The sequence below is a fragment of the Asparagus officinalis genome, chromosome 5 (genome assembly GCF_001876935.1).
Source record: "Asparagus officinalis chromosome 5, Aspof.V1, whole genome shotgun sequence".
In the NCBI taxonomy this organism is placed as follows: domain Eukaryota; kingdom Viridiplantae; phylum Streptophyta; class Magnoliopsida; order Asparagales; family Asparagaceae; genus Asparagus; species Asparagus officinalis.
The window spans coordinates 126904628-126920152 of NC_033798.1; the positions used below are offsets into that span (position 1 = coordinate 126904628).

Consider the following 15525-nt stretch of genomic DNA (forward strand, 5'->3'; position numbering starts at 1 on the left):
TCCATCTACTCTAACTTGGTATAATATGTAGTATCTTAGTATCTACTCAACTGTGCTTGGCATATAAGATGAAAAAGTAGATTTTTTTTTCCATGTCAGGGCTTAAAAAGTACGTGATTTGCATGTAACAATAGCTGGGTATATATAATAACCTAGCCTAACTTATGCAATTTTAGAGATTAGAATCATTATTGGTAGATTAATTGGAATTAATATTTGTAGATTAGTGTCAGAGATTGAGGTGGTATGCTGGTATTAACTTGGCTTAATCGATGTCCCTCCATATGAAGGCAGTTGATATTTGTTCAATTTGGTATCCAAGGGGTAAGAAGTGTCTCAAAGATCTCCGTGAGATTGTTTGTAGAGTAGTTAGATAAATTATTTGCAACTTTATAGCTCAGACCGTATTAGTAGAAACGTCCCCATATGATAGACTTCATTTTTTTTTTCATTTTTTGAAGACTAAGGAGATGTTTGGTTCAATTTCTACAAATTATAGTAAATGGTTTTCATCCAAAATATGATTTCCTTGTATTTTTTAAAAAAATTATAGAAAATTTTTTTGAAGTCAAAAGTATTAATTTTTTTTTTTACTTTGTTTGTTTGGTTCAAAACAAGAAAATGTCTCATAACTTTATAGAAAATAGCAAGATTTTCTATAATTTGTAGAAATTGAACCAAACACCCTCTAAATTTATAGAAAAGTGTCAATGTGGTGTCAGATTTCTGGGTGATTTCTGGATAAAAATAATATTTTAATAAAAAAATTACAAAGATTTCCTTTTCTTAAATTTTAGAAAACCAACCAAACAGCCCCCTTAAGGCCCCCAAATCCAGTACCCCAATTCCATCCATCGATCGATCTAGGGTTTCCTTTTGGTCCTTGTAGCTGTTCTCTCCGCCCGATTCTTCTTCTCTATTTCGCTCTTTTGTCCGCCGAGGAGAAGAAGGGTTCGGATCCCTGCTCCCTGCTCAAATTCGACTAATTTATTATTGACTGTGAGTTTTCTTCTCGATCTATTTTTCAAATTTTTTTTTTGTTCATTAAGTTAGGGTTCTGTTCCTTTGATGTTTGATTGTTGTGGGGATGATGGCATGCTATTTGCATTTGGACCCAAAAGCGAGAGCCTAGTACTATTAAAAGTAGTAATTAAGGTTATGAAAATCCTAGTGGGACCCACAAGCGAGAGCCCAGTAATTAAGGTTATGAAAATCTTACTTAAAAAAAAAAAAGTTAATGGAAGTCTTTTCCTACTGGGACTAGGTTCTTCGAATCTGCATAAAAGGGCCGGTTAGGGCAGAGAGAAATTGAGGGAGGAGGCGAGTTAAGGAGTCGCCAAAGGATCCAGGTTTGTTTTCATTTCATTTTATTTTTTCCTCTTATTTTATTTATGCAATCTGCGACCTTTTGATATTTTGCGTTCTCCCCAAATTGCCGTGGGAAAATTTAATAGATCAATCACTGAGAAAACTGTAGGAACTAATTCACCTTCGCACTCTGGACCTAAAGGATTATAGTACCGAAACAGATGCCATGAAAATCAAAATTTGTATGCATACATATTTCTCCTATTTTTTATGAGAAAATACCCTGTACACAGCACATCATTAATGAGATTTGGTGGAATTTACATGCATGATCCACATGGCACGGTGGATGGACGACGCCCATATGCTTATTGAAATATTATCATCGACATAATGATGCATTTCTCTTGTATTATGTATCAACGTACTCAGGGGCGGATCCAGAATTTTAGTTCTGGGGGGACCGCCTACAAAAGATAGATAAAAAATTTTCTTAATGTAATTTTATTCACAAGAGGTATACCACAACCCAAATAAAACAAGTAGAATAGCCAACATCAATATCTCCAAAAAATTTCAAAAGAGGAAGACAAATATTATATAGAAAATAGTCAAATAAGCATCATCTATTTTTTTTATAACTAAAATTTTTCTAACTAAAAGGAATTCGACGTTCCTTAAAATTTTCAAAGTCGTCAATGATAGCATCAATGCTCAGACTTTTAGCAATTTCTCTTTCAATAAACACCATTAATGCATCGGAGAGGAAAGCATCATCTATTTTGCTTCGAAGTCTAGTCTTGACGATATTCATAGTTGAGAATGATCGTTCTACAGTAGCAGTAGAAATTGGAAGAGTAAGCACAAGTACGATCACTCTAAAAATAAGGTCGTATGTAGCAGATTTATTAGTCTTTACCAACCATTGACACAACTCAGAAATGGTTGAAAGAGTTTTGAAGTCTGACCCTTTGATTACGTTATGCTCATAATGTTTCAGTTGCATCTTCAAACTCTCTTTTTCTTCACTTGTAAAATCTTGTGCATAAAACTTGCCAACCAATTTGCATATATCTTGTATTCTCAAAGCCGCAGATGCATTTTGAGGATTTAAGGCAGAACTAAGCATGAGCAATTCTGCCGCATCTTCACTAAAACGCACATTAATTTCTTGCATTTATGAATCGATCGCGTCATAAAAAAGTCTACTCGATAATGAAGCCCAATGGTGATGTCTTGATGACCACAAGCTCGACGTTGTCTATCAACATACTGAGCACTAAAATCAGGAATATTAATGTTACGAGCCACACAAAAAGACTTCACTTTTTCAAGCAAATTATCCCACTTGTCATCCCTTAACTCTTGTAGTAATCTTTTTGTAGATGACACAAGCTCCATTGCATTCGAAATGTCTTGAGACTTTCTTTGTAAAGTTTGGCAAAGAAAGTCTGTGATCCCCATAATCTCACTCATTAGATGCAAGATAAATACAAAATCGAACGAAGTCATTTCATCATAAACAGATGTTGCATCGGCTCGTTGGAAAGGAAGTCCATCCTCCATAACTTTGAGCAACACCGCACATGCTGCACTGAACATCCTGATCAAACTTGATAATGATCTGAAATGAGAACTCCAACGCGTATCAGCAGCTTGTTATAAAGTGCCGATCTGATTAAGTCCAGGCCCTGTCTCGAGTTCATTAATAGAAATCAAATGGGCAATGTCATCCGCGTGAGCTTTCTTCAATTCATCATTACGCTTGCAAGAAGTACCAACCATATTAACTATAGAAATTAATTTATCAAAAACATATGAATGGGAGTCAGATTTTTTGCTGCCGCAACAAGAGCCAATTGTAGCCGATCGATGAGCAAAGCAATGAACATAGTAAGCAGTCTTACAATCTTTCATAATCTAAGCTTGCAATCCATTGAATTCACCCCTCATATTATTGGCCCCATCGTAACCTTGACCTCTAATATTTTGAACATCCAAATTGTAATGAGCCAAAGCAGAATATATGGTGTTCTTTAAAGTCAAAGCTGCAGTATCGGAAACAAGAACAAGCCAAAAAAAACGTTCTTGAATGAATCCATTAGTGTCCACAAACCGCAACAATAAACATTTGCTCTTTTTTTGACTCATCACGGGCTTCATCAACAATAATGCAATACTTAGCAACTCCAATTTCTTCACGAATTGCATTTTTCAATCTCACTAAAAACACATGAAGTATTTGTTTTTGAATATCATGACTTGCATATTTGGCATTTTTGGGAGCTTTCGCAATTGCCTTTGAAAGTTCGTCATTCTCCATGGCTAGCACATCCAAAAATTCAAGAAAATTGCCACGATTAGACGAACTAGATTTCTCATCGTGGCCTCTAAACAGAATCTCTTGGAGTGCAAGCAATCGCACCACAAGTATGTGAGCTCTTAACCGAAGACGATTTGTTGCAACTTGTTCAGCATTGAAGTTGTCGAATCGCCTTGATATATGTTGCGGTTGGTTCATCAAATCCTCACATGCCTTTTCAGCATTACGATGGAATGAAAATACATTATCTTTTCCTATTTCAATGAAACCCCCTTTATTAATCCCTTAAGAATAACCCCCTTTATTAATAAACCCCCTTAAGAATAACCATTCACTAAATACCTCTCCATAAATTTCCAATTTCAATGAAACCCCCTTTATTAATCTTGTTGTTGCTCATGGTAATGTATTTACTATGAATATATACATAAAACACCTCAAATAATTAATATTCACAAACTAATCCCCCCCAATTAGGAATAGAGCACCCTAATTTTTTTCCCCAAACTTTGGGGGGGCCGTGGCCCCCCTGGACTGTATGTAGATCCTCCCCTGAACGTACTCTGTTATGTTAATGGTCTATACGGTAGTATTGTATTCTATTTTGCTCCAGTTGAGATATTGAAATTAAATCTTCCTTACCAGTTTTAAAAAGGGAAAATTGCTTCTAGCCCCCAATTTTCTTACAAGTATTCCGCCCCCAAGACTTTTTCAACACTCCCAAACCCCCCAAAAGTAAAGTCACAATTCTCTGAGCCCCAAAATACAAAACCCAAGAGTTTAAAACATGTGAAAACCATAATACACTTTCTCTCTCTCTTCATGATGTCACTGTGATGATTTGAAATGGGTTTTGAGAGAAAAAATTCTAGTTCCCTCCAATAATTTTCAACGGTGTTGACATAGGTAATGAAACTTTCCCTTGAGAGAAAAAATTCTAGTTCCCTCCAATAATTTTCAACGGTGTTGACATAGGTAATGAAACTTTCCCTGCGTTCGTTTACAAGGTGAAAGAAAACTTTGATCTTGAAGACGGTGATGACGAGTTGTGATGGATTTAGCGTCGCCGTTCTGAAGAAAAAAGTTAGAGCTCTGGCGACCCCCAGTGTAATTTTTTTCTTTTTTAACTTATACTTAAACTTGAGTGCTATATTTTTTTTGTTATTTTGCATATTGTTATAATTTTTTTGGAATCGATGAGTTTAGATTAAAGTAGAGTCTGTAAATTTACATATTGTTGTTATTTTACTGTAGTAAATTTGTTGTTAAGGTTATGAGTTCGTTCTGAAAGAAGATTACATGTTGGTTTTAAAGGTTACGAGTTGGTTGTGAAGTTTACGAGTTGGTTGTCAAAGTTACGAGTTGGTTGTTAATGTTAGGAGTTAGTTGTGCAGATTACGAGTTGGAAAGAGTTGGTTTTGAAGGATAGTTAACAACAATCACAATCAGCTCATTGCTGAGGTTAACAACCAACTCATAGCCTTCACAATCAACTCATAACCTTCACATCCAACTCGTAACTCGTAAACTTCACAACGAACTCGTAATCTTCAAAATCAACACATAATTTTCCTTCATAACCAACTAATAAACTTAACAACAAACTCATTACAGTGAAATAACAACAATATATAAATTTATAGACTCTACTTTAATCTCAAGTCATCAATTTCAAAAAAAATTACAACATTAAAATCTAGCCTAATAGAGAAAAATGTGTGTTATTGCCTCTATAAATATGAGAGAGTTCTTGATTGCAAATCAATTTAGGGGTTTTGAATTATATTAGACTCTCTTGTGTTAGAACCCAACAATATACCGTCTTTTTTTTTAGATGTGAAGGATGGAGAGTCGGAGAATGAGCCTCCAACCGCCTTTAATTCCCTAAAGAAGGATTGATTACAGAGTCACTTGCTACATCCCAACCCTAGGATGCAGCCAACCATGGTTACAAAAAAATATGTACCCATAACTATCCTGACGCACGACCGTCCCATTATATGTACAGGCTAGTTAAGCAAGCAGCTCAAAAAACACAGGAAAAAAACAACTTGTAACCTTCACAACCAACTCCTTACCGAGTTCCACAACCAACGTGTAACTTTCACAACCAACTCGTAACCATCACAACCAACTCGTAACCATCACAATCAACTCGTAATCTTGACAATCAACTCGTAACCTTGACAACCAACTCTTAATCTTGACAACCAACTTATAACATTGACAACCAACTCGTAAACTTCACAACCAACTCCTAACCTTAACAACAAACTCATTAACAATAATATATAAATTTGTATACTCTAATATAATCTCAAGTCATCAATTTTAAAAAAATTATAACAATATGTAAATTAGCCCAAAAAATAGTACTCAGATTCAAGTACAAGTTAAAAAAGGGAAAATTATACTGGGAGTCGTCGGAGTTCCTGCCTTTTTCTTCGAAACGGCGACGCTGAATCCATCGCAACTTGTCATCACAGTATTCAAGATTGTAGTTTTCTTCACCTCGTGAACGAACGTTGGGAAAGTTTCATCGCTAATGTTGACGCTGTTGGAAAATATTGGAGGGAATTAGAATTTTTTCCCCAAAAACCCATTTTAAATCATCACAATGACATCATGAAAAAGAGAGAGAAAGGGAGAGAAAGGGTATTATGGTCTTCACATGTTTTAAACTCTTTGGTTTTGTGTTTGGGGGATAGTTGTTATTTTGGGATTTTCCCTTTAAAAAAATATGTCTCCTATTGTTTTTTTAAATTTTATGTGATACATTACACGATATTTAGTTAGACAAAATATAAGGGTTTTTATAGATATTGGTACATTAGATCTTTCATATTTTCCAGTTAGCCCTCATATTATTAAAATTTTATTTAGTCCTCAAATTCATATAATTAGTTACTCCAGATTAGCGCCTATGTTAGTTTTTACGTCCAACTTCAAACTCTGGTGCTGTCAGTGATTAACCCAATACCGTATGTTTATCGTCTCGATTTGCTCATCTGCAATATGTAATTATGACACCCGACCTTCATCATAGTTTCAGGTAGTGTAGTAGAAGAGGCTTTAAGTTGATATTAGAGCAATTCAAATCTTAAATATGCTTATCTGAAAACATTAAAAAATGAACATTACTAACTAAAAAAAGTAGTTTTCTGATCATGGAAATGACACTTAATATGCCAAGACGTCTGTTTAGTTTCCATGTCATTTTCCACTCATTCTAACCCGTTCTTTTCTCACAACCTTCTTCAAGTCTGAAAACTAGGGAAGATTGATCATACATAAGTATCCAACTTGACTATTCAGTTTCTACTTTCTGGCTTGAATAATATTTTTATATTTTGTTTAGACGTTAAGCAATTTCAACTAACATCTGAAGTTTTTTGCTAGCAGGAACATGGAGGAATCGATGACTGTCATCCATAATTGTAGGCGCAAGAGAATAGCAACTGAAGATCAGGAACGAAAGAGAAAAAGAACTGATGGCATCAATAACTTAACTGACGACACATTATGCTACATCCTGTCGTTCTTGTCTACGAAAGAAGCAACTAGAACCAGCATTTTATCGAAAAGGTGGAAGAATATATGGAAATCTACTGGAAGCATCAAACTGGATATAGATGAAGTGTTGGGAGTCTTCCCTCATGTTAATACTACACCAAATCAAAGGGCTGAGGAGTTCTTCAGAGTGGTTACTAAATGTCTTTGTGAAAATTTTAATCCCCTTACCAAGACTCTTCATCTTCATCTATGCTCGGTCCTCCCTGATGCACATGTGCTATATTACTGGTTTAGCTTGATGATGCGCAGCCATCTCGACAACCTTGTTCTCGACTTCAGTGGTGCTCCCAGACATTGTCCTATTCCATATAATCTTCTATTTCCTAAAGGTGATGAATTAAGATTGAAGAGTTTGAGCCTCACACATTGTGATATCTTGAGACCGTTGAACACCGTTTCAAATCATTATTGCAGCTCCCTTGTGTCACTAGCTTTATCAGACGTGATCCTTCCGAAAAATTTTATAGACTTCATTGCTAGTTATCCCTTGCTGAGATGTCTCACTATTCAGGACTGTAGCATCGAAAATATGGAGATGAAGATTCTGTGTGGTGGATTCAAGCCTCTTAGAGTGCTTGGGTTGAGGTGTATGAAACTCACGCAAGAACTTGTAGACAATCTTTTGACAAATTTTTCTCTCCTAGAACAACTATCTTTAGATGATTGTGCTATTATGCCCTTCGATTCGTCCCCTCTTGAAATACGCGGACCTATCAATCTCAACTGTCTGGAAGTATCCAAATGTCGTGGTCTAAAGGAGCTACGGGTATTTGCCACACGTCTTGAGAGATTTGCACTTATTTCAAAGGATGGCATGGATCTCCTTCCAAGAGTCACTTTTAAGCTCTTAGACGATGATTGCAGTGATTTTTCTTCCATACAGGGAAAAGGATCGCTATTGAGGCAATTGGAACTACAGTGCATCGAATTTTCGATTGATTTACCACAATTTAGCTGTCTAGAGACAGTCAGATTAGAACAAGTGCATCTCGAAGAGGAATACATAACAGTTCTTTTGTCCAACTGTTTACTCCTCGAGAAGCTAAGCATCATAAAGTGTGACGGTTTGCCCCTTCTTAGCATCATCGGGCCTTCACTACAACTCAAGCAACTGACAGTATGTTGGTGCAATCACTTGAAGAAATTGGAGATATGTGAGATGAATCTTGTTCAATTGGAATATCATGGCGAGTTGATAGTTTTCTCTTTGAGGGAAGTTTCGCACTTGGTAAGCGTGGAGATGGAAATTGATACAGATGATGATAACTCACTGATTCATGTCCTCACAATACTGTCTAGAGATGTACCACGGCTGGAGACTTTGATCTTCTATATTGAGGTGAGGGAAACAAAAGATATATACATGAGCACACTTTTTTACATGTTTTTTTATAGTAATGCTTATTTACAGCTAATAAGTTTGTGCGTTTGAAATTAGGGTGGAAAAGTACCTGAGAGTTTCCCTGTGTTCTACACTCTAAAGCATTTGGTGCTCTTTTTGGGCCGATACGTGAAGGTCACAAAGGAATTTTCATGGGCTACTAATTTCTTGGCTACCTCGCCTCTCTTGGAAATTTTTCAATTGCAAGTATGTAGAAATCTTTTCTTTTCTTATCTCTCAAGAAAATATCAAAAGATAAATTTTGTTTACAAATTTCTTCAAGGGCAGCACATATGTTCTTAGATATTAGCTGTCTTGTTATGTCTTATTCCATGTTGACTTTCACAGATTTTCTGTTCTTTTAAAATTATCTACGATCAGTTGACGATTGGTGTTCCCTTTTTGTCCCCTTTTGACTTGCAGCTATCACGTTGTTTGCTTGAGGACCCAATACTGAGAACAGATAAACCAACGCTGTCTGCTGCTTGGCAATTTACAAACCAATACCTAAAGGAAATTGAATTGTTGGGATTTAGGGGCGATGATAAGGAAATAGAGTTTGCTTGCAATTTGCTTCAAAATGCCAAGTCGTCGTTGAAGATGATGAAGATTGATGGGGGATCGAAGCATAGAGCTGGGTCGCACACGGCAGCACCTCCAGCGGAATGGGTACAAAGCGGGCGACAAAAGTCACTGAAGGAAATCAAGAGCAGGATTGATGCCGTGCCGGTTAGTGTTGAGTTAGTAATCCTATGAATCCTATGTTTTCCTATGTCCTATATATTTTTTTTATATATAGGCCTGTTTGTTATGCTGCAACTGTAACAAAATGGCGAACGATGCATTCGGTATTTTCAATTGTAGTTTCTGAAATGGATGCAAGTTTAAAACCAGTTTTCCAACAGAACAGAGTTATAGTCTCTCTTTGTGCACAATCCTCTGGTACTAATTCACAACTAAGATTGGCTTGGAACTTGGGTACCTTTTGGCAAAGGGTTAAGTGAGAGGTTAAGGAGATTTAACCCCTTCTTAACCCGCCAAACATAAAAAATCTATACAATGGTTAAAGTGAGTTAACCTTCCTTAATTTGCCAAACATAAGAAATATAGAAGGGTTAAGCTAACCCCTCTAGAGGGATTAAAATGAGTTAACCCCTCAAAACGAGGGGTTTATTAATACTCCTATTTCAAAGGATTAAGAGTTAACCCTTCTAATTATAAAGAAAATAGTCAAAATCATTGTTATTCCCAAACACTAAAATTGATCACAAGGGCTAAAATAAAACTTATTTAATGAATTAATAATTTAGTCCTTCAGATTATCGAATGGGCTAAGTACATTAATCCTTCTCTTTAACCCCTCTTCCTTAACCCTTTGCCAAACGAGGCCTTAAATTAGAAAAGAAGATCAAGAGACCAGAAAAATGTTAAGATCTCTAAAAAGTGAAAGAGTGATTGGCAAGGTGAGAGTGAATTTGAAAGTCTGAAAATCACTTGCTTACATAAGTATGAAAAATAAATCAACGTTGACATGTAGGTGAAATACAATGTTTGTTTATAAATAAATTATATTTGCAGTAGAAAAAGAAAGTTTGCTGCGTTAAATACTATATCTATTTATTTATTTATAATCATACAATTTTTTATAGATAATTGATAATGTGACACAAAATTTCCTGCCCCCTGAAGGGATTTTGTTAAGAAAAAGGGATATTTGCATAAATGTGCCCCTTAAATCATGGGTATTTGCAAAAATAAAGTATCTGCAAAACCACTCTTTAACTAATCAACTTTGTGAAACAATGCTCCCTAAAATTATCAAACCAGCAATTTGGTGCTAAAATTTTGACTATTCTTTTGATTTTTTTAACATTGCGACTACAAACTAGCTTATCAAAGATGGTGATTAATTGTCTTGAGGGTTTTTTTTTCTTTTAAAATTGACGATTTGACGGGTAGTTTTGTAATAACCGAGATTTGGAGTATTTATTTTATTTTATTTTATTTGTTGGGGTTGGGGGGATTATACAGTCATGCTGGCATATAATTATGAAGCTCTTTCAAGTCACCTTTTAATTATAAAATAATATTGTTTGCCTAATTTCAATTTCTCTCCCAGTAAATAATCTATTGATATACTGCCTTCAGAAAATATATTTTCCACTAATTTGTTGATAGTGGCAAATACATACTGAGGGATGCAGATTATCGTAACAAAATCAATGCCATCACGATCTATATGTATGCATGTGTCTAATAACTGTTCAAACCTCTGTTACTTATTTATACTAGGATATAAGTTACAAGTTGCAGTTCAAACTAACTTCGTAAAATTTTACGTTCAGGTGGGATTAGGATCTAAACTTTGTAAAACTTTCTTTTAAATTCTAACAGAAATTCATTTTTTCAAAACATAGCAGGGCACTTGAATGAGTTCAAAAGCTTAATTAATCAACTAGCACTACCACATATTTAATCTAATGCAACAGTTCTAGCGCAACGCTTATGACCTTTGCGCTAGGTGTCTATGGGGGTGGTTTTGCAACGCTTTTAACCGCGACCAAAGGCTTAAGACAACGCTTTACAAAAACTGCTTCGCTAGGCCCAATAATTGTGCTTTGGGCCGATTTTATAGGTAGGTCTGGGCTTTAACTGAACATGTCACCGCTTAAACTAATATCTCTCTCTCAAATCGTCACCCCTTTCTAAAAACTCTACCTCCTTTCTAATATTCGCTCCCAAAAGATCGCCATGGCCGAAATCATCTCTAGTCGTCGATCTCATCGCTGAACTCGTCGCCATTCTCTTTGTCGTTTTCCGATCTCATCGTCTCCGATCTCAACTCTGATTTCGTCTTCGAGCTCGTAGCTAATCTCGTCGTCGAGCTGCTGGTCTCCCAAAAGATCGCCATGACCGAAATCATCTCTAGTCGTTGATCTCATCGCTGAACTCGTCGCCATTCTCTTCGCCGTTTTCCTATCTCATCGTCTTCGATCTCAACTCCGATTTCGTCGTCGAGCTCGTAGCTAATCTCGTCGTCGAGCTGCTGGTCTCGTCTCCGATCTCATCTCCGATATCGTCGTCGAGCTCGAAGCTAATCCCAATCTGGTCTCCAATCTTGTTCGTGTGTTCTTCCTCATCGGTCTCATCGCTATCACTCTCCTTTCGACTCTCAAGTACCTCTCCTTTCCTTTCTGATTTCTACAGTTTCTTCCCCTTTCTATCTTTAAAAATATCCTCTTCATTTTTAGGTGTTGCGGATAATCTTGATTGCTACATTAATCGATCCGTAGCTCTAGGTCGATCCCTGAGGTTAGATTCCTCAACATAAAAGCTATTTCTTCTCAAAAAAATTGGATTTATTTGTTGTCTCTTGGAAGCATGTTTTATTTTACTTGTTAATTTGTGATTGTGAACTCACTGATATCTTGATGTGTGAAAATCAGAACTAATGTGTGAAACTATTTATCTCCATTGATGATTTTTTTGGTGCAAATGAATGCGTTTATTTTTCTTTCATTGGTTTCAAGATAATATTTTTGGTTTAATGCTACTAGAATTTGGATGTAATTTAAAGTGGAATATAGTGAAATCATGTTATTAACAGATGTTTCGACAAAGCTACAGCTGAGGTCTTGAGGAGTTTCTTTCCATGTCACTAAGCCTTTCTACAATATTAGTATACAGGTATATTAGCTGACATTGATTAACTAACACAGCTTGATTAACTAACACAACTTTTATTGGAGAAAATTCTAAGAAATATTATGTAGTGCTTGCTGATCAGAAGTTTAGATCACCTTAATCACATCTTGCTACACACTAATTACCTCTTAATTAATCAACTCAGATGACTTAACAGATGATGTCTTTCTATTTCACATGACTAATGAAATAAGTTGCAGAATACTTCCACAACTGTTATTAGTGGTTGTGGTTGAAGTTTCACCAATGCCTATTTCATGGTTGTGATATAAATGGCTCTATAGGCTTACATCAGGCTCGTGTCCGCAACGATCAGATACTATATTGGATCTTCGAAATGCAAATTTCCTCTTGATTCATACAAAATAACAATAACGATTACAACAAAAGACATGGAGAAACATACATTAGACCTGAAAATTGCTCCATTTGCATTCTCTTCACTGAGTTTGATAGCGTAAAAATCATGCCAATGACAAGCTGAATAAAACTTATGAAAGCATTAAACACTTTGTTCTCCGCCTTTTCTCTCATTCGATTATCTTCTTTGAGGGTCTTGGCTAAGGCCATGTTTCCTCAGGGTTTGGATATAGTTTCTCATCAGAGTAAATTTCAAGGAGCACAGATCTTAACAGTAACCCAAGTGTAAATCTCAGTCTTATGCACTGCAAGTCATCAAAATCTATCCTGGAAAATGAAAAGTAAGGTTGTGGTAGAGGATAATGCATATAACAGAAAAGAGAAGTTGTTTTGCTTAACATTTGCTTACCTTACTCCATAGATACCTACTTGTGTTGCTAACATGATTATGGAAATTAATCTGATCAGCTATGAAAATGAAATAGTTTGATCAACATCGCATTGCATTTGTGAAATTATTTAGTTACACAAATAAGATGGACTCCAGTACACACAAATATAAACACATTTCCCATATTTAAAAGTACATGAACGAGGTATAGAGGCACGTCCAGTTATAATTTTAGACAAATTTGGGGTACCTATTGGACCGACATATAATATCTTAAATGAACTTAGTTATTTTTTTGGGTACCCTTGAAAGAAATCCAAGACGAACACCTCTAGATAAGAATTGGCACGACATTAGGAAAGAAAGACAAAGATAGTTTGTGGGAATATGTGAAGGTATGATATAGCACAAAAAAATCATTTTGTGTAATGACAAGGTAGATTTTAACTTGTTTATTGTTATGTCATTGAAGGAGAAGTCTTCAATCGCCGATTCAGGACGAAAATGGACCTTGCAAACAATTAATAGTGTATGGAGGCGGTGGAAGTGCTTGCTGAAACGTCAATGCTTTACTGGTTTGAAAAATGATGTGGAAAGATGGAAAAGAGCCCCAAGACTGTTCCCAAGGGTCAATTTAGAGCTTTAGTAAAGATTTGGCATTCTCAAAATGCAAGGGTAAGAATTTAATTTTCTATTAATATCATTGCCTTCATTTGATGTCGTATCCTACTGTAAAGGTTAGGGTTTTGCTTCTGTTGTTTCTTTATTTGATGGAGGTTCTGCTTTTTTGGGGATTTTTGGTTCTGTTGTTTCTCTTGTTGTTTCTTTACAAACACGCAAGAGTTGAAGGCAAGTACCCTTTAATCATATTGACAAAGTATATAGCTTGACAAAATATATGTACTTGGATTTGTGATCATATTGACTGGCAGTAAACGGTACAATAACAAAGGATTAATTGATTTTTTTTTTACTACGAATCAGATGCCGATTATTTGTCATATACTAATTTTTTTACTTTAATATTTGGCAACTTTCAGGATAAAGGTTCATCTTTAAGTGCTGAAGGAAATAATTGATCAACAAGTGCTGATTATATCCTAAGCATGCCAGCTCCCGTGACAATACAAGCAAGGATCATTGTCATTAATCAGGCAAGTTTTGTAAACCCAGAATACAATAAAATTGATGAAAGAGCATTTTCGACATCATGTTTGTGGTCTTAGTGCTTTACTGTAACATGTGTTATTTTGTGTTGTCAGGCTTGCATATTTTCAATTTCTGTACACACGCACACACATGTGATGTATGTATATATTCACATGTGTCCATGTGTGTCTGGTGCGCGTTTATAAATCTTACTTTATTCTCATAGTTATAAAAAAATCGAAAAAGAAGTATCTCCATCATCACAGTACAGAGTATATATGCAAATAAAGTCTAGGACATAACTCAACAAATCATAAAAGGAAGTAAACAACAATGCAAGGACATACACGACGACAACCACCACAATTTCAAACCACGAAGTGTTCTTTTAACATTGTTCTCTACATACACCTGTGTATCAAGGCTTCCACGGCTTTATATGAATCTATAATGTGGACCAATAATATTATCCTTTTATGCAGATCACACAATGATAAATTTAATAATGAGTAACAAATACCATGCACGGAGTCCACATAAATAAGTGATGTTATCGGTCAATCAGAAGGCTTTAGAATTTGTCACATTATATTTCTATATATATATATAAGAGTGACACCAATTGAAATCCTTAGTTATTTTATTTCATCTTTCCTCTCAATCTTCAGCTCTTCTTCTTATATTATTTTTTTTTTCTTGCAGAAAGAAAGTGATTAGGATTTGTTCAAAGACTAAGATAGAGGTAATGATTTTAGAAGGATGCTAAACATAGGGAGGAAGTTAACGGTTGTTTTTCTGTTTCTTTTGTTGGATGGTTAGGAGTAGAATATTACTTCTTTTTTTTTTAATTTGTTTGCAATATATTTTTTCCCAAATTTTTTATTATCATAATTGCAAAAATTATGCTGATTCATGGAAATCTACACAGATACAGAAATGACGAAAGCCAAGATTGAGATTGATACTGACAGGTTCCTAGTGAGTATTTGACATTGAGGCACAAGTTTTTGGCCAAGATTGAGATTGATACTGACAGGTTCCTAGTGAGTATTTGACATTGAGGCACAAGTTTTTGGAAACAAATAGAGAATATAAAGTAGGCACAAGTTTTTGGAAACAAATAGAGAATATAAAGTCTTTGACCGAGAAGTTTCATGTTTTGTAATCACATGTTGTTAGTTCGGTATGATATTTTTCGAGTTGAAATGTTGATAGTATGGATTTAATACTTTGTAGTTTTTATACTATATTGATGAATGTTGGCACTTATCGTTATGATTGATTATGCTCAACATTTTCACTTTGATATTGTGTATTAAATTGACTTGGCCATGT

At 35.4% G+C, this 15525-nt stretch overlaps 2 protein-coding genes and 1 long non-coding RNA gene across 8 annotated transcripts; 2 read left to right on the forward strand and 1 right to left on the reverse strand.

Moving 5' to 3' along the window:
• LOC109841209 (F-box/LRR-repeat protein 13-like) lies at positions 790-14195 on the forward strand. Of its 6 annotated transcripts, none has more exons than XM_020410117.1 (8): positions 790-999; positions 1265-1349; positions 4607-4738; positions 7034-8543; positions 8643-8792; positions 9009-9314; positions 13514-13716; positions 14082-14195. In XM_020410117.1, the coding sequence occupies exons 4-7, from the start codon at positions 7038-7040 to the stop codon at positions 13685-13687; spliced, it is 2136 nt and encodes a 711-aa protein (XP_020265706.1). In that variant the 5' UTR covers positions 790-999; positions 1265-1349; positions 4607-4738; positions 7034-7037; the 3' UTR covers positions 13688-13716; positions 14082-14195. The 6 variants fall into 6 exon arrangements, with proteins under 6 accessions (XP_020265706.1, XP_020265709.1, XP_020265708.1 ...); XM_020410120.1 differs by having other exon boundaries at positions 4607-4715; XM_020410119.1 differs by having other exon boundaries at positions 4639-4738.
• Positions 3410-4031, reverse strand: LOC109842580 (zinc finger MYM-type protein 1-like). The gene is made up of 2 exons (XM_020411438.1): positions 3974-4031; positions 3410-3885 (listed from the first exon to the last, which is right to left on the reverse strand). The coding sequence occupies exons 1-2, from the start codon at positions 4029-4031 to the stop codon at positions 3410-3412; spliced, it is 534 nt and encodes a 177-aa protein (XP_020267027.1).
• On the forward strand, positions 14890-15288 carry LOC109841211. Its single transcript, XR_002247176.1, has 3 exons — positions 14890-14932; positions 15119-15161; positions 15227-15288. It is a non-coding gene; the product is annotated as an uncharacterized LOC109841211 (long non-coding RNA).